Source organism: Vanellus vanellus (assembly GCF_965231255.1).
Source record: "Vanellus vanellus genome assembly, chromosome: 3".
Taxonomy (NCBI): Eukaryota; Metazoa; Chordata; class Aves; order Charadriiformes; family Charadriidae; genus Vanellus; species Vanellus vanellus.
This window is the reverse complement of record NC_138907.1, coordinates 2,358,942-2,379,000: the sequence shown is the minus strand read 5'-3', so window position 1 is coordinate 2,379,000 and position 20,059 is coordinate 2,358,942. Positions and strand designations below refer to the sequence as shown.

The 20,059-nt window shown below is 41.5% G+C and overlaps 1 protein-coding gene and 1 long non-coding RNA gene across 2 annotated transcripts; one reads left to right on the top strand and one right to left on the bottom strand.

Moving 5' to 3' along the window:
- Positions 1–401: 401 nt before the first annotated feature.
- On the bottom strand, positions 402–18,368 carry NPHP1 (nephrocystin 1; the record flags this gene model as incomplete). Its single annotated transcript, XM_082480276.1, has 20 exons — positions 402–787; positions 2,402–2,446; positions 3,963–4,036; positions 6,306–6,418; positions 6,832–6,931; positions 7,761–7,837; positions 8,991–9,073; positions 10,790–10,900; positions 11,614–11,688; positions 12,885–13,013; positions 13,665–13,759; positions 14,403–14,487; positions 15,019–15,061; positions 15,485–15,576; positions 16,119–16,220; positions 16,535–16,739; positions 17,163–17,299; positions 17,749–17,809; positions 18,152–18,216; positions 18,300–18,368. 20 exons carry the CDS (start codon positions 18,366–18,368, stop codon positions 509–511), a joined length of 2,040 nt encoding a protein of 679 aa, XP_082336402.1. The 3' UTR covers positions 402–508.
- LOC309669569 lies at positions 1,303–4,315 on the top strand. Its single transcript, XR_014268921.1, has 3 exons — positions 1,303–1,596; positions 1,832–1,959; positions 3,872–4,315. It is a non-coding gene; the product is annotated as an uncharacterized lncRNA (long non-coding RNA).
- Positions 18,369–20,059: the final 1,691 nt, after the last annotated feature.

Genomic DNA, 20,059 nt, shown 5'->3' with positions numbered 1-20,059 from the left:
GTAAGCCAGTCTAAAGACAGAGCAACCTGCTGTCCACTGATTGGACAAGAGATTATTCTTTTTTCCTAACCTGGCTGACCTTGCTCAGCAGCATTCTTAAAGATCATTGCTATTTTCCTTGCCTATTACCAGTCTAGTGGGGTACTGTGACAAAGAGTCTTTTGTTCACCCTGTTTAAAACAAAACTGGAAATTAATTGGAAACTGCATGAGATGAGAAAAGTGCTGCCTCAGCATTTGCTCAGCTTAGGCAAAATACGGCATGCGATGTGGCTACAACAGGCACATGTAGCAACAGGCGACCACAGCTTTGTCTAACATTGCAAAGAGGAAAATTTAAAATGTAATTTCCATTAGTTAAACTGATAAAATAATTTTAATCTCTCAAAATGTTAAATATGTTAATATTCATTACAATTCAGATAGTACACATAGTTTCTTTTTTATAAGAATTTATTTATATTGTTACCCCATTCTTACGCAGCCTGAATTGGTCTTCTGTAATCCATTCACGCTCCAGGATTGTTTTCCCTCACTTCTCCTAAGAAATCGTAAGCCAGCTCTGAGATATCAAAGGCTTTGTGAGTGTTTTCTGACGACAGCAGATACTGAAGTGCACCATCATTCTCTCGGCTCTTTTTCAAAAAGTCAGCAATCACCTTCCAGCGAGATGCTTCAGACTCTTCCTCAGCCCACTTGTAGTTGGGGAGGAAAGTGGACTGAAGGAGAGGGAAGACAGAGTCATGGTACACCAGGATAAACAGAGACTTCAGAAATTCTTGATCTCTCTGCAGAGAAAAGCATTTGAAAATACTTCAGTGCAAATACAAAGTGTTGCCAAGCACTTCTACATAAGTATTGTACACAGGAAAAAACAACAAAAAAAAAGAAACCAAACAAGAAAACCTTCAACTAACCACCAGTTCCCAGGATAACAATGGGAAGAGATTTGACAACCCTCTGCTCATGGGATGTTTATATTTTTTCCTAAAAACGCCAGTGTGACAACCCTTCCCCCCAGCCTCTGCAGGTACAAACTGAGACTGTTAGCCACGGCTGCAGGGGAAGTGCCACATCCTTCTTGCCTTGGAAGCCCAAACTCCACTCGTTTCTCTACTGCCCTAGGCAAGAGAGTTGCAACAATCCCACGCTCCTCGCAGCATGTGGTTCTTAGCAGGAGGTAAGCACTGTTAGTTCAGACCTTGACAGGACATTCTGTGTGCGGTGAGAATTATACCCTCCCCCTGTAAAGACCAGTTTGCAAATCCCAGAGACTAAGAATGAGACTGGTATAATTATCAAACACCAAGAGATCCCGACCACTTCAACTAGACAAGATTTGTGTGCCTCATTTTCCACACGCACTAGAAAAACCCCTTCATGCAAGGACACACGGAAAGCACTGCTTCCTGGAAAACTCGACGACCACCGAGACTCGTCCAGAAATGTTCCCAAAACATGAGTGCCATGACTGGCATTGAACAGTCCACGTCTCAGCAGGAGATTTAACAGCTAAGCATCGTGTAACCATGCAAGGAGGAGTAAGAATTCGCTAGGCAGCAATCCTACCATGGGAGTGGCACATGACAAAAATCAGGTAAAACTGGATGATTCTGGGATACTGAGGAGTTACTAATTCTTTGAGCAGATCAGCTTTCATTTTGGATGAATGGCCTTGAAAGAGCAATTCTGACTCAACAGCATTTTGTTTTCTTTGTGTAAACAGGGAGATCTCATGCATTTATTCAGCAGCATGCACAATGAATGAAATATCCTGCTGCTGCTCCCAAGTGAAGTGTCTTGGATCAAAAGCCAATGCCTTTCTCATTCAGTTACCTACAGGTTCTCTTTGTCCAGAGGATAGGAGGCAGGACAAGGTACCAGTGAGCCTGGTGACATGGCCAATTCAGTTCTTCTCCAGCTGTCTATATGCCAAAATGGGAGATTGCAGCTGTCTGAAGTGAGTAGATTTGTAGCATTTGGGGGCCTTTTTCCAGGCAGACTGTGGGAGGACTGGAGCTCAGAGGTTGGAGGAGGAAAGGTTATTTTGTGGACATACACAGCCCCTTTTGTACCAGTGGGAAGCTTTTACCAGTCAAGTATTGGAAGCACATCATGAAAGGGAACCACACTTTGGGTATGAGCCTGTAATAGCTTCCCCATTAACAACCGTATACAAACACTTACAAAAAGTTACAAGTTAATTTCATATTCCTTCTTCTCCTAGTTTACTGCTATAAACGTGGGTAAGAAATAAGAAATGTTAAGAACTGCATTTAGCATATCTACATTTTCTAAATAAATGTAAGGTGAGAGGAAAAACTAACTACCGATAATTGACAGAAAGCTTCTAGTTTGAATTAGATTGAATATATGTGAAAGAAAAACCTGTAATTTATTACCTTCTCAGATCTCTTCAACGTTCTTTCTCTATCTGCCCAAGCACTCTAAAATGAAATGAAACGTAAAATCAGACTGAGATTGTGGAGATCTAAAGTGATGAAAAGCTGGACATGAGCCAGCAATGTGCGCTCACAGTCCAGAAGGCCAACTGTATCCTGGGCTGCATCAAAAGAAGCGTGGCCAGCAGAGCGAGGGAGGGGATTCTGCCCCTCTGTTCTCCTCTGGTGAGACCTCACCTGGAATACTGTGTCCAGCTCTGGGGCCCTCAGCACAGGAAGGACATGGACCTGTTGGAGCAGGTCCAGAGGAGGGCCATAAAAATGATCAGAGGGCTCTCCTGTGAGGACAGGCTGAGAGAGTTGGGGTTGTTCGGCCTGGAGAAGACTCCAGGGAGACCTTACTCCAGCCTTTCAGTACTTAAAGGGGGCCTACAGGAAAGATGGGGAGCCACTTTTTAGCAGGAGCTATTGTGATAGGAAAAGGGCTAATGGCTTTAAACTAGAAGAGGGAAGATTTAGACTAGATAGAAGGAAGAAATTTTTTACAATGAGGGTGGTGAAACACTGCAACAGGTTGCCCAGAGAGGTGGCAGATGTCCCATCCCTGGAAACATTCAAGGCCAGGTTGGACGGGGCTCCAAGCAACCTGATCTAGTTGAAGATGTCCCTGCTCATTGCAGGGGGGTTGGACTAGACGGCTTTTAAGAAGGTCCCTTCCAACCCAGACTATTCTATGATTCTATGACTCTATAATTGCATTTTTAGTTGCAAAAAATTCTCTCGCTGAAATCCCACAGTAAATTAAGGTCCTGTTGCAGTCCCACTTTCCTCACACTCCCCATTTCTCCCTTGTGCCAGTTTAGTTAATTTATGCAAACAGCCATTCCACTAAGTTTTACAGATGTGAGGATTTGGATACTTGCAGTTATCAGAGCCATATAAATGAAATCAAGGGGATGCACTTTTCAGAAAAAAAAAAAAACAACAACAACAAAATCAAAACCAAGGTTGTTTTGTTTTGTTTTGGTTTTTTTTTCTACCCTACAAGCATGGAGAAATACAGCCTAACCCCCAAGGCTGACAACTTCTAACAGTAGTGTCCTTCAGGCAGAAATAACTCAGCTGTTGTTGTCTGGTACTAGGACACCTGCAAGGGACCGCAGTGTAAATACAGTGTAAATACTGGCACTGTCCTGCCAGTCAGAAGCTAAGTCAGCTCCTACCTGTCACGAAAGCAGCGCCATCCTAGAAGCCAGACAAAGCTTCAAACAGCTAATCCACCTGAGCACTCTCATGCTGCGGCTACATGGCTAGCAGTGCTCACCTAGCCCATTTATGTCTCTGCATCCCATCTGCGTGTACTCAAGCATTCTCTTGCAATTTTTAAGGCACTTAGACATAGATATCTGCACGTACTTGGAACAGTTGTAACTTTTCTGTTGTTTGACTTTTCCATTTATCTTTTCACAGGATAAACAAAAAAAGCTCAAATTTTGCAAACTCTCTGGAAATCCTGACACATCAGGATTCAGATGGACTGAATGCGATGTAGATAACATACCCGAAGTGCATCCATCAGGTCTGGTTGATCCATGAGTTGAGGGAAAGTTGCTAAAATAGGATTACAGATTAAATCTGAAACAGAAAACAAACGCATTCAAGGCTAAGGAAGAAAGAGGATGGTTTTCAAGGTATCAACACATCAAGGTATTCAACACATCCCCTCCCCTCAGAATATTTCAAAGGGAAAATTAGCTGTAATAGTACTCCAGATCGGCAGGGAAGGTTGAAGAGCTAACTGCTGCATTCTCTGACTGTAGCAAACTCTCAGTGGCTGAGAAACAGTTAACCTGAGAGGAGAGACAGACAAAAACCGATTGCTGATTTATTAGGAGAAGCCACCAAGCAAGAGACCTTACCGATTTAACCTAAGGGTAGATTGAGGTGTTTTTCCTCAATTCTGCACCTGTCTTTTTTATAAACATCTGAAATTGTGCTGCCTGATTTGGATGTTATGAATAAACACACTTTCGCTCTACCTTAATCTGGCTTGTGTTGTTGTGTGTGATTTTAAGATAGCAGGGCAAGTGGCAGGAATCAAAGCTCTTTGTTACAAAGCACAGCAAATCTTGAGCCCCAGAAGCGCAGGGGTCCTGTCATTATTTTAGTTAATGGAATTGTGGATAAGATTACAAGAGTGCTACAAGTGACATACAAAGGAATTTTGGTTGAAGTGTTTTCTTTCTCTTGTGATTTTAAATATTTAATGTACACTGTTGTTTCTTCATGTTGAAGTTGATGGAAAGTTTAGTAAACACTACCTATTTACTAATAACAAAATATTTAAGGGAAACAAGCCAGAACTGATTATTTTTGTGAAATATAGCAGGCATTTTAAGTTGCCTATTTCTAAAGTGATAGTTGATTTTGAAATAAGAAAAATCTTCTTCTGTTACACTAGAAAAAAAGTAGAAAATGGCTACCAGAAACTTCTGAAATGTTGGAGTAAAGTCTTTAAATCATTCCAAATGAAGTCTGAATCCAAATGGATGCAGTTTAACTCCAGGAGAGGTCATCAGCCTGATTTATTTTCCTACGTTGTAAAGATCAAATCAAGTAAGTATGGCAGTTCTCAACTGTCCTTTAAAAACTAAGCATTTTCAGTTTCTCTTGATGTTTATTAAAGAAAGCGTTAACTTATAAAAGGGTCTGACTTTCAGATACTGAAATCAGCATACTCAGAATGTATATTAAAGGTCAAGAAAATCAGGAAAGGAATTAAATTCTGAGTACCTTTGAAAGAGGAACCTGTAATTCAGATGCCTAAGTATGGCTAAAGATTGTTAAGTTAAAAATGTTAGTAAGTGCACAAGTAAATTTATTTGCCTTAGGAACAGATGATACATAATTCAGTCTGGAGAAGAGATGGGAGAAAATGCAAGAAAATCACTTTGCAGTACCAATATAAATTCACCTGTAGTTAAGAAATGTCATTTTTTCCGTATTTCAAATAGATATTAAAATAGAGAAGACTATTAACTATTACAGTTCTGTTGAAGAAAGATGTGGAAAGAATTAAGATACAGAATTGCAAAATCAGAGCAAGATACTGAGTTCTAAAACCAGAACTCTTCTATTTCTGTCTCTCCCTGTGGCATTAGCCAATAAGTAAATAATAATACAAAAAAAAATGACTTATCCTCAATGACAAAAACATCTGCCTAATCTCTTCTATAATTCAGAGAACATGTATACACTAGAAATGAATGAGTAAACCTGTGTGTGTGTCTAATCTCTCATTGCATGGGAGGTGAAAACAAAACATTTATCTTCCAAATAATCCTTTAGCTTTATTTGCTTTTTATTTATTTTTATTTATTTAGAAATAAGCCTTTACCTATCCACATAGGCTTTTTTTAATGAGAATTTCACTGAAAGCACTTCGTTCATACTTCACAGAAAACAAAACTATTCTTGTGGGTTTTGCATTCTGCGATGTGAACTGATGTCAAACAGGGCAACACATTAGATGCAAGTTGAAATATTACTAGTTTGAAATGCAAACACACCAAGTGGTGGTATTCACAGCAAGAGGCTGTTCTCTTTTATGAACAGGGAAAACAGCTTTCTATTTGTCCCCACAACACCTACAGATTGAAAATTAAAGCACTGAAATCCTCTACACAGGGAGCATGACCTCATAACCTCACTAGGTGGTCAGTCAGTGGCAGCAATACCAGGGAACAAAATTCTACGAGTACCCTGTATCAGTGAGTTGCCCCTGCAGACCCCTGCTTTCTCTTACAAACAGGAGACTCTGGAGAGGGCAATTTTCTTTAGGAACCTGATCTTTCTGCAAGACACTCTCCATTATGGAGTTCTTCTCCACAACAGCGATTCTTACCTGTGCTTTGCATGCTTATTCTGTCTTTCAGGAGTGCATCACCAAGTATTTGTCGATAAAATATCAAGAGATGGATGTAGCACATACTGCCAATTAATGTTTCTGGTAGCAAACTATTGGGAAAATAAACAACATGCAGTTGAGATTTTTATTCAAAACTGCTCCTACAAAGCATTGTTCACTAAAACTTGAGGGTAAGGACAGCTTCATGGAGATAATTATTAGCTCATTTAGGCATCTCCATGAACTTCTCACAACTTCTGAAGGTACACATTGATACAGCCACAACAGCCAGACTCCGGCTGTTGCAGCTTTCAATCTTATCTAAACTTAAAGACTTTTTGTTTGTTTTCAACAAAATAGCTCTAAGCATCAAACAGAGATCGAGTACAATATGCAGGTGATGCAACCCTCAGATTTTTGCATAGCCAGTGTTCCCGTGAAGGGGAGCACTTTAGATCTCTGGGACCATTCTGGACTATCTGAAATACTTTTTCATTTTATGGCAGCACACACAAATACTTACTTCAGGATGTCTTTTGACTGCGTGCTTAAAGACCTCAGTTTCACTACAAGCAGAGGCTGTTTCTTGAGTGTTATAAACTGATGAAAAACACCACTGCCTGCTTTAGAAAGAAATACCCAATATGAAATCTGTCATTTTGAAAAAACATTAAGAACCATATTACAAGAATGGACGTTTAAATTTGGCAAGAGATGTTTTGCTAAAACTGTAATGGTCTAAAAACCAGGAGGAATTGAACATCTGAAAATATATCAACCTATCAGCTATATCAACATTTGGTCTAACATAAGCTATTACCTCTCTCTAGGACAGTGGATTCATAGTATGCGTGGAGCAATGTGGAGGTAAGTGTCCAAACCCAAAAGGTAAAGGCCTTCTATAGCTTGCAGCATGTGGCAAATGGATGTTATTACAGCCTCCAGAGGAAAGCCATGGCCACCCTTATTTAAAACACAAGTGGTCTGTCGTCTGAACCTACTCTTAGTGAAGCTTTATTTAGCCCCGCAGGGCTAAGTATAGATGTTCTGTAGCATATTTATGCACATAAGTTATATGGGATTGATGACATGGGACTTGAACAGCTTGGCTTGGGAATTCTTTAGACCAGTGTCACTGCTGAGCCTTGTACCATCACCCCATAGCCAAGAAGTGGTAAGCGCTCTTAAAGAAATAATTTAATGCATTTATCAAAAATAATCCTCAACCTGCAGACACAGGAAATTACAGAAACGTTAGCACTGGCAGATAGTTCTGAATCCCACCAGCCCAAACAATTAACTCCCTCTTAGGCAAAATGACAGCACACAAAACAAAACCAGGCTGTGGGGACTGCATGCTAATGAGAGCCCTGGCTGAGCACTGCATGTTGTAAAATAGGTACAGCATTTGTTGTATCATTTAATTTATATAATGGTTAGGAGAAACCATACCTCTTCTTGATATCGATGGGTCAACCTCAACGCCTCTCTCGTAGGGAGTACCACCATTTAATAGCAGCTCATACATCCTGTGAGAGAAGAGCAGCGTAGTTAAAATAAAAAGATCTAAGGATATGTGAGAACAGCACAACCACTTTCTGAGAGAGAAAGAAACCTGCTATCTCGAATAAAAAACAGACACAGAGCTTGACGTTATAACTTGTATTTTATATGAAATGACTACACCTAATTAAGTAACCAAACTTCAAATGATAATACTGAAACTTGTGGGAAACTAGTTCATTATTTTTAAATAAATTAGCAACATGGATTGTTTTCCACATGACTCCAATATTTTTCTTACATGAAGCTTAGCAATTGTTTCACTAAAATGTTTTTGTGGAGTCACCGCTTAGGTAGCAAATTTTAGATATGGAAGATTTAAAATGTTGAAGAATAATATAATCCCAGTTCTGTCAAGAGTAAGTCACTGTTGAAGCAAGCATGCAATTTCACTCTGTAGATACCATGTTTAACTTAATGAAATAGCAAAACTATGTTAGAGATCAAGATTTAGAAGAGATTTATAGAACAGTAGAGGTCTCCTGTGGGTATTTTTTTTGCCCTGTAATCCAAATATATTCAGAATACACACACACACACTCACATATGTGTATATATATATTTGGTAAAAAATAAGTACTGCAAGTCTACAACGAATCATTTCTGTAAATTAACAGAAAGCTTTCCTACATTTAAAATAGAAATATGTACATTTTATTGTTATTTAAGATTGTTGGATCCATGCACTAATCATAAATCAGCTGCAAAAATATAACTTTATTCACACTCTCCAAGTGAATGATAAGAGATTCCTTTACAACAATTCTTACCTGCTTCCAAGTTGTAGACACCAACCTCCTAATTTTTATATGAGAAAGGGATATACAGCAAAGCACACACAAAGAAGAGCCAGAATTGAAAAGGAAATTGTCACTCCCTATTAACTCGGACACTTGGGTCCAGGGAACACGTTTCCCACACAAACTTAGTAGAACATACACTGGGTGCAGAAGCAGGACCAGCATTCTCACTGAAAGACGCAGTACAACTTGCACATTAGTCTGGATTACACCTGCCCCTATCAGTGTCTAAGTATGAAATATGAACTTTACTCCTAGCCTACAAATGTACATACATACATATATAAAGAGAGAGAGAAGGAAAACATAATAAACTTACTTGGAAGGAACAGGCATTCCATCAGAAGTAAAAAGCTTCAGAAATGCCCAGCCACAGCTTAGCTCTCCTCTTTCACCAGTTGACTAGAAAAAAAAAAAAAAAAGAGAAACAGAAATAACGTGAGCAGCTAAACCAGAACGAGTAACTGAAGCACAAACAATTATTTAGAATAATCACATTAAAATGGTAAAAACCCCAGATATGTGGTAAGCAAACATTGACTATGTCACATTCACAGGTGTCTGAAGATGTTTACCAAACAGTGCAGAGAGTTTTGCTGAAGTTGATCATCCATGAGCATATTTAAGACATGAGGATTTATAAAGCCAAGAAATACACATTTAACGGAAATCTAAGTATATGAAGCTCCTGAAAAAGAAATGCACAGATACAAAGGTAAACCCCCCCCCCAACCTGCACTGATGCTCTAAAGAGTGCAGGACAGAAAGAAGGAGGGGAAAAAAACATATACCCAAAGTATTTACCCATCTGATTCCAGAGACAACCATTTCCAAGACAGTGACCCTGTGCATCAGAAGGCTTTATTCATAGTACCAGAGACAGCACTTGGGAAAGGGAGCTGATCCTGCATGCCAGATCATCCGTTTCCAGACCCCAAAAGCACTAATAACAGGTAGGAACTTATAAACACTCCAGCTTTTACTTAAACTTACTCTGTAAACAGAAGCAGATAACTTTGCATAATCCTGACTACTCCAATTAGCGTGAGGAGGGCCGTTATACCCCATTGGGTCTCTGTGAACCAACACTTACCAACATACTGTTCATCACTGGGACTTATACAGTCCAGTTCCCTACAGATATACACTCTACTTGTCTCCTTGCACAACAGTTCTGCATCCCCACCACATTATCAGCATGTCTCTCCTCCACAGGTCCTGCACTCTTGCACCCTAAAGTCATACAGGTCTTAGTGAAAGAGGAAAACACAGCAATACTCCCTTTGTAACTTCTCTAAACATCTTTTCAGAATTCTGTTGTCTACTATTGAATACCCTGCTTGCTAACCGCTGTGGTTACCCCACTTTCCATCTTTCACCCATGATTTACTTGATTGCCAAGATTCACCTGAGGAAGACTGCAACCTTAATGAAAACGCAAGTGTTCAGAAAGGGGCAGCAAGACTCAAGTCAGTATTGTAAACAAAATGGCTGAGATCTTTCAGAACAGTGACCTGTTCTGAAGAGCCACTGTATCCTCCAAATATTAGTGTTTCTTGTGCTCCTGCATGCATCTGCCTTCTATTACGGTAGTTCCTATGGGCTGTACCATCTATTGCATCACTACGCACTGTAATTTTCAGAAGCATATCTGAGACAGAATATATCTGTATCAATCGCAGCTACAAACCAGTGTCCGTACTATTTAAACAGTTAAAATTTTTGTATATAGCACAGCAGTCTGAATTGAATCACAAAGACAGAAAAAACAATGTGGGAGTGAAGAGAGAATTGGTCCTCTGCAATCACATAAGATCTTTGTCAGACTAACAGAAACTATTTCAGTGTAAGTTCAGTACATTCATGTCCACTAGTCAGAAAGTCTTTTACTCTCTAAATATAGACTAGAACTAACAGTTCCAAAGCCAAACATGTCTCCCCTCCCTCCAAGAAGCCAAAAGGAAGACAATCTTATAAGCTATAAGCTAGAAAATGTTCAGCTGAATTTCCATTTGGATGTTGCAGTTTGCTGCTGGGATACTAGAGCTTAACATCGAATATGGTTCACTTTATAAACCTGTGCTTGGAACGATTTATACTGCAGCTTTACACACTTACATTGCGAATATAAGTGATGCCAAGTTCAAATAATATACCAATGTCTGAATACAGAGAGTTGGACCTGACAAAACAGTCACCATCCAGCAAGCTGGGTAAAATGCCCGTTACCTAATACAAAGAGCGGGGAAAAAAAAAGAAAGTGAATGTACCTTTTCAAAAAAACTTAGATTTTTTAAAGCCCAAACACATCACTCATTCACATAAGAACTCAGACCCAATCCCATTGCATATAAAAGAAAACGATGAGTGGAGAACCAATTTCAGTTGAAACCTTGCTTCCCTTATTCTTTATCTTGCCATGAAATACAGCTATGCTACCAAGGTACTTTATTTGTGTGTGATGACAAGCTGTTAAAGAACTTTAGATATCAAAAAGCACTTCATTCCCTCCAAGAACACAGCAACAACAGTGTAAAACATGGCAACTGCTGTGAGCGTGGCCATATACAGCACCTGAAACATGGAAGCATGTGCTCTTTTTATAATGAAATCAAAGCAAAAGTGCCTAGTCTCTTCGATTCTCCATGAACACTGGGTAGTGTGCACCTAATATCAACTTCAAGTTAACCAGTGCCACCGGGTAGATCACCAGTCTCTCCCGTTACTTTTTCTTCCCCCCAACTCTCTTCTTGAAAGTGTTTTTGCTAACACACTTGGTTTAGTTCGAATTCATGCACTTCAGCAAGCCTTTTTTCTGCACGTTCATTCTCATTGCAGTATTTTTTATTTCAACATGAATACCAGATGCAATAGACATCACTAAATAAGAAGCTGTAAATAGATAGTTACTGGCTACGTCACTGCCTGAGCGAGACACCTACCCTTGGAGAAAAAGTCCATGTTTGAGGATTTTTAGGTTGCCACGTAGCTCTCACTGTGTGAATGTTACTCAGCACCTAAAATATTATAAGTGGTGAAAAAAACTAAGACAACTTTTTCTGAAAAGCTATGCAGCTTCAAGAAAATGCAGTATTATCCCAGATTAATCCAACAGTCTGCACACAACAAAGACAAAATTAATGCTTTCTCTTCAACTTTATCAGATGTTTTCAGTTTAAAGGACTACAGACGGAGTTTTCTCTGAAGCCACAGAGAATTTTTCAACCATCCTTACTTCGTATACACCAGTAATAGTCCTTTTTCCCCCAAGAGTGATCAGTGCAGCAGGAATAAAACTGCCAGATCATCAGCATTAAATTCTGTTATAAAAAGCTGTTCTACACGTAGGCACAAAGGAGCCCAGAAGATCAATGGCAGGTGGGGGAATGCAAACATGACCCCGACCCAGCTATTCCCAGGCCCATCACAGGAGAGAGGTCAGCCCAGAAAAGACTCAACTCCACAAACATGAAGGAGCAAAGAGGCACAATGGCAGGTGGGGGAACCGAAATTATGGACTCAGAGAAATGGAGCTCTCACCCCAGCCCCTCCCAGGGCTGCCCAGGACAGCCATCAGCCCCAGGGGCTGGGTGCGACTCCCATCATGATGAGTCAACAGGAGCGGCTTGCTGGATCACCTTACAGACTGAAAGGGGTTACTGCTCAGGGGTACACTGGTCTGGAGGGGAAGGGCATTTTGGGACTGCACATGACTTACTGTGGGATGTTCAGGGGAGGAACCAAAGGCAGAAAAAGGGAGGGATCAAGGTGCTTTGTGGAGTAACAAGGGTGGGAACACAGAGGGATAAGCATGCATGTCTGGCCATGCCTGGCACCTGATCAATGCAGTCTGTCCTGTTTTCACATTAAACTCCATTTATAACTATTTTTCTGGGTGAACGGGCTCTCTATTCTGCACGCATCGTGTGTACATCTAGGTTCCAGCAACTAGACAGACCACAGGTCACTGCAGGCCTACATGTCTGTAATAACCAAGTGAAAGAGTGAGGGTACGTACGTCAGTGTATGATCACAGGAGAGTATCAAGTCAGACTAATCGGAGTGTAAGTTAAGTGACTTGGGAGGCAGATTGTTTGTGTGTGTGTCTCTCTCAGCCATGCAACTGGAGGAGTTGGCTACCAGAGGGACCAGAGCGTGAAAGATCCTGAAAGATCCACACCTCAAGACTCTTTTTGATAGCCAAACAACTTACCCGATTGCCATCGAACAGACAGAGTCGAACATGTCTACTGAGAACCTGTATACTGACTCCTGGGAGAGGAATCATTTTACAGCTACACAAAGTTACAATCAGGGATACTCGAGTTGGTCTAGGACAGATCTGAAATACAGACAACAGAAGAATGATTACATCTAAAGGCTCCTCCTGCATGTGGTACCAGCTGGTACTGAATGATCAAGTGTAGCGTTCACTAGACTGGACTCTTCTAACTACAAAGCTTGTGTAGTAGTAGCAGCAGCAGAAAAATTTCTTCGTAAGCCTTTAGCTCTCTTCTAAGGAAATTACTACAAATATTTTTGCTGTAACAGATAGAAGGTCCTATCAAAGTTTGAGAAGAAATAAATATTCTAAAAATGGTGCAAATCAAGACCTAATCATTAGCCAAAATGAAAGAAGATTAAATTGGTGATTTCACGGTGCCTAGCAGAAGTTCACGGTTTAAAAATTCAGACTAGTCACCCACGCAGATCTGCTTCACCCCAGACAGGAAAGGAATCCACAAACTTAAGATGAAACATGACTTTTGAAAGATACCAAACATAACAATTTGTACCATTTTTTTTGCCTATTAGAGAGTAGGATGTGATAACATCTACTGCCTAAGGAGCCTGGATTGACATAAAAATGTATCATCTGTTTCACAGCCATATTTACCCGCCAATACGAAATATCACTAGCAATTCACATCTAGAGATCCTGTCATTTCTCTCAAACCAAAAGCATCATAGCTTTCTTACCAGTAATACTCACAGTGTTTTTTTCAGGGTCCCACACCAAGTCTTTGAAAGCCAACTGTGATGCAGTAAGTTCCGGCTGCAAAAAGTAACTTGCTCGAAACTGATTGCCTACAACAAGAGTAATTTTAAAAATTCTTAAAATTTGTTATGATCTTTATTGACACAAAATGAACAACACCCAACATTCAGATGGGGGTAAAGTCCATTTGAATATTTGACTGGTCCAAACAAAACTATGGAGGTATCTTCTACAAGCACCCTTTTAAAAGGGTACTTGTACTATTTATAAGTGTTCTGCAGTATTTCATTCCAGAAGCACAGTAATTTAATTAACAAAAAGAGCTATTGACTTGAAACAGTTTTAAACAAAAAGATTAAGAAAATACGAGATGTCTAATATATTCAGTGAAGAGACTCCCAACAGATCTCTGAGCAAAAGGGAAGATTAAGAAAATCATCATCTTCTGCAAGGTCAACAGGAAGTATCTTCCAAAAAGGAAAATCTTTTAAGTCATTAGGAAATTTGTCATTGCCTTTATGTGGCCAGGACTTCACACAGATAAATTAAAATTTAATTGAAAAAGAAAAAAAGCATTTAATACGTTATTTGACGGGTCAAATATAGCCTGTACAGATTCCCAATTATAATTAAGCAATACTGATTTTAGTCCAATAGGCTCGTAACCAGGGTAAGAGACTCAACACAGGCACTTGAGAATCCTGCACTGCAGTTATTATGAGAAAACCTTACCTTCTTCTAAGAGCTGGAAAAGTGTGGATAGGCGGAATCCTGCAGGAACCGCTCCTATGGTTGCCAATACCTCTACTGTGTCATTCTAGTAAAAACCAAACAAACAGATATTAGTATTCCTGCTATTTAACATCTAGTTCTATCCTAATTTAGAGCTCTCGCACAACCAATACCGGAGACCTGGGGCATCAGCCACCTCTTCTAATCTGAAGCCAGTTTGGCCCATCTCCAGGAACTACTTTTACTCTGTTTCGTGTGTGGACCCAGCCAGGCTCCCATTTTGTTAAATCCCCCTTCCATTTCATAGCAGCGGCAGAGCAGCCAGTTACAGAGCAAAATCACACCCTTGAAAGAAATGGTGTAGCGCTACTGTGGCAAAACAGCAAAAGACGTCTCATTTACATCTTTATTCAGACACATGGGCTGGGCTGCAGCCTATTTCTAAAGCATTAGAGAACATTTCTGTAGCATTTCTTGCTACAAAAAACAAGACAGAGATCTCAATTAAAACCATTGGTCTGTACTATGAGATACAGAGTTTGGTAAAAGGCAAACTTTGTCTACAATATAATTAACATTATGGTAGATGAAGTTGCTATGTAAGAGATGCACCTACCTCTGTGATAGCTCTTCTTACCGCACTCCAGTGAGAATCTGTTCTGGAAGAAAAATAATTTATTTTTTATAAAATATTATCCTTGCGTGGACAAAAATTTAAACACTAAATACAGGTTTGTCTTCAAATACCAGCAGCAGTGGCATATTTCTAGCCACTAAGACTAACTGAGACTGTCTCATGAGCTTGGGACATAACTCAATACATGACCTAGTCATTCTTTGATTTTATGACAGGGAAAAACAAAACAAGCCAAAGCAAAACTCCCCAGCAAACCCGCTCAAGTGAAAATGTGTCTGCAAACTGAAAAAATAAGCAAGTGTCTGCTGTACTGAAAAGAAAAATGTAGTCAAACCAAACATCCTTGTAAGGTATTCTCACTGTAAGAAACTATTTTAGGATCAGATTTAAGGAGGAAATGGAAGAATAATTTTATACTTATTTGCTTGCACATCACTCCATTTACCTTTTTTTAATTTCAGTTCCATCTGCCGTTTCATCCACCACTTCTATGTGTTCTCCACTTTGCTCTCGGTTCTCTTTATCTTCATTATGGACCTGTAATTCAGATTCAAAAAGGGAAAGTACTTGATTGCTTCACAATTCTGTTCTTAAAAATGCTTTCCCCAACCACAGCACATGTTAAGAGTTCAGAAAAGGAAGTTTTCTGTCTGTAATGACCTATCACTCCAGAGTACTGTAACTGCAGAGCGCTGCCCTTAGTTCTTCTGTGTCAAATTACAAAATACTCCAACATTTACATGGACTCGCATTTCATATAAATTATGAAAAGCCCGAATTAGTCCATAGCAGCTTGGAGACTTCAGAGGTGACCTTTAGTGACATAGATTATGACTTTCATAGTCAAGAAACTTCTCGGCACTTACATGTTACATCTTCACAAGGCACAAAAATACTGCTTTTGGTAGCTATCTTTATACACATATACAAACATGGTATATTTCCAAGTAACTGGCAAAACACTGCTGTGTGTCCCCATGTAAGCATTATGATCAATTTTATGCAGCTGTATTATCATTAATATATATATCAAATAACAGAGGTGAGACTAGAACAGAAGAAGGTTGCAACACACTAACCACAAGATAGGTTCTAGGAACGAGGCCTCTCTCCCCTTTTGAGTTTTCAGCTACCCACCAGCCATCCGCCTTCTTTTCATGTATAAGTAGGACTTCACCTTTCTTTGCCATTAGGAGAGAGAGAGACAAAAGACAACCAAATATTTCAAAATGGCTCCAGGCATAATTGAAGAAAAAACACAATAGCTTAATTTTTCCCACAACATAGAACACAGACTACCATGACAGACCGTGCCGCAACAGAAGGTAGCAAAAGGACACCGGAGTCCACCAAGCCAAATGTACACTGGGAAAAGCCATTTCTCCCCGAGTCTCACAAGGAACAAGCTAAATCCCAGAAGCATAGGATTTAATTATAGTTATCACTTAAGACAGAATGATCTGCAGCCAAAAAACTTTTATAGAGGCATATTTACCATAAATGTGAGATCCCCTTCCTGCTGTGCATTAAAGTTTCCAACTGCAATACATTGTTTAACATTTGGATCGTCCAACAATTTATCCTCCTCATCATCATCTGCTTCTTCACTGTCTTCCTCCTCACTACTTTCTTCATCTTCACTCTCATCCTCTTCTCCATTTTCATTTTCTGTTTGAGGATCTTTCTGATGTTCCTCATCCCTACACAAAATAGATGAAACTTTAAAAATTATTATTTTAACAAAACTTCCTGAAATTGCTGTAAAGCCTTGCGAGATGGGTTTTTCTGCAAGGACATTATCCAGATACAGAATTTTCATTCCTGTGTTTTACTCTCTGTCCTGATCTGAAAATACTCCAAAATCCCAATGGTGTTTCCTCCCTGAGCGTACAGACCACATTATATTTCAGCCATTAACCAAGACCTTCAGAAAATTCAAGCGAGTCGTTTATGACTGCATCAAGAAAACAAGCCCCATAAGAGCTGGCACTTCAGTACCTCTTTTTTAAATGTATGTTAAGATAATAAAGGCAATGAGCTAACGATTTTTCAGGGTCCTTTCCAACCATACATGTACAATTCTGTAAAAGTGCAGATTGTATTTGTTTGTTTAAGCTACTTACGCTGCATAATTCGTAGTCACATTATCCTGATCCAAGACAAGAACAAGTTTCTGCAGCTGCTGAGAGAGTTTTAGCAATAGTTTTTCTTCTTCTTCTTTCCTCTGATTATAATTCCCCACAGGCGCAGGCTCATCAACCTAAGAAGAACAAAACAAATTGCCCAAAGTATCAAAGTTCCCCTATAAAGTTAGTTTTCCACACGTCTTATGAGCTTTGACTTTCCTGGGATGCTGTCACTCCCTGTTTAGTGATATCTTTCTTGCCCTTTTACTCTGCCACAATGCAATTTCATGTTAAATTTCAAATCTGCATTCTCCGCTTTCAATACAACGCATTGAGTTGATAAACATTTTATAAAGTATTGGGTTGATAAAGATTTTAAGTGCAGAACTTGTACACAATAAAGCATTAAAAATATGCTTTTAAATAATATAAATGGATCTCAGAGATCTCGACTGGGGGTTGCACAGTGCCAGGCATTGCTCTTGTCCCGAGGCATCTAAAATCAAAGTAGGCTGATGTTCTCTAAACGGTCTCTGTGATGCATTTTGGAGAAAACCATTAACAAAATTGTCTCCACACTTACTTTTTTCAAATCATGAAGGGCATTTGTATTCTCATCCACCAGTTTCTTCAGCTGCATACACCTGCATTGAAAGCAAGACAGGTAGACAGCATTTTCTTAAAAAATTGGGTGACCCAAATCACGCATGCTTGCTAAAACGTGTAAATTTAGATACTCAGACTCTCTGTGTACATGCAGTTTGACAAATGCCGATACAAGCCCAAACGGCAGCTTAGCGGATTATTGCCTATGATGTGCAAGTTCTCACTTAGAACCACCTCAGCCCTTGAGGACTGGGAAACAGCCAGCCTGTTGCTTCGGCCTGGGAAACAGCCGGGTGAGAAGGGGCCAGGGAAGAGATCTCTACAATTAGGAGAAAAACGGAAAGTTTTACAGGGAACTCTCTGCTGCTCATCCTTCTCACCTCTGCGAAAGGGCCTTGCGCTGCCCGGGGGCCGCAGCCACGCTCTCCGCCCGCAGCGCCTCCACCTGCAACACAGGACAGGCGCCGTCAGCCACCGGCGGAGCCCCGCGCCCCAGGCCTGGCCGAGCCGGGCCCCCCGCCCCGGTACCTGGGCTTGCAGCTCCCGGCTCCGCCGCTGCACTCGCTGCAGCGGGCCCCGCGCCCGCCGCCCCGACATGGTCGCTAGGCAACGGGGGCGCCGCGGCGCTGCCAGATGCCGTCACTTCCGGGGAGCGCGGCACGCCGGGAGCTGTAGGCGCCGCGGGCCGCCCGCCTGAAGGAGGAGGGGGGACCGCGCGGCCTCCGACCTCGGGGATCGCCAAGGCCGGGCTGGGCACGGCCTGGCTGCTTACTCGGGACTGGCCCCGCCGCGAGGGGCACCCGCTGGACCCCGCAATGGGCCGCGGGTCGGAGCCAGAGGGGCCTCACCCAGCCCTGGCCTGCTGCCCGGGCAGACCCGGCCTAGGGACTGACTGACAGACAGCCTGCAGCCACCCCGCGGGTACATCCTGTTCCTGCCCTCCCCGGGGAACCCCGTAAGGCTGCAGTACCTCAGCTTCTAGCTTGTGCTGGAAAATGTGCATGAGCGCCTGCTTCGCACTTACTGGTAATCTCTCCCCTCGCCCTGACAAAATGGCACATGGACAAGGCCATGACGTGGCATCAACAGCAGTGCGGAGAGCCCTGTTTTTACCATCTGCCTGTCTCAAGGTTAAAACCACCAAAAGGCACACCATGAAAAGGTACAATGCTGATAAAGTAGATACAACTTAGGCTGAGCAGCTGTGGTTTGAACCACGCGCTCCTGTGAACAGCAGCTCCGCTGAATATGGGCACTCCATCCCATGCAGTACCACACGCCCCAGTGTTTGCATTGAAGGAACTTCCAAAGGTCTGAAACCTTGTTTCTACCAAAAAACCACAGGGCCTCTTATCTGCCTACAAATCAGCATTTTGTCATCTTAAGGGATGTTGGCCAGGTTTTTCCCCAAAAAACTTGTAAAACTTTTACAGTTCAGTAACACAGTTGAAAACCAGCAGCCTGCACGGCATGCAGTGAATCATCCAGTGCAACACAGGAGCACCCCCTTCTCTCGGACTTGAGGAAATACTCTTCTGGAATTCACTAGTGATGGAGGAAGGAACATGCCTGCAGCCACCCCGCGGGTACATCTCGACAATTCCTTGTCTAAAGTGTAAGAAGAAATTCAGAATCCAAAGCACAAGCATTCTTCGTGTAATTTTCTCATTCATCCTACCAATGCATGCAGCTATTTCACCACTTAATTGTCCCCGCAGGTTTTTTTCCCATGCATGCTTTCATAATGAGCTTCATCACTCAATACAAGTGCCTGTAAGGTATGTTTTCACTTATCAGAGACATAAGCACATCTGGGAATGTCATGTCATGTTTTTTGCTAGTTTAATGTATCAGCAGCGCTTCTTGGCAAGGGCAGAGCAGCGTACCTCAGTAGCAGACTTAAAGCAAGACAAACACAGACAAACAAGGGAATACATTCGGTGTCGTTGTTCCTATACCCTCAATGTTTTGTTAGGTCAGTCTGATGCAGTTCTTCTGCAGGACAGAAGACAGGCCCTCGTATTCCACGGATGCTGTCCGTTTCCAGCAGCGCTTCAACGTGGTTTTCACCATCTCCGACAGCGGCGCGGGGTGAATCCGATTCTGCTCACGCAACGTCTACCGCAGCGAGGCTGCTGGAGGAGACAACCGGAGGGTCGCGGTGCCCTCCCGAACCCGCTGCCGGGGCAGGGAGGGAGCCCGGCTGCCGCACCGAGGGACGCACCGAGGGCTCTCTGCGGCTCAGGCCGCCTCCAGCTGCTCCCGGGCGGCGTCGAGGCGGCGCTGGA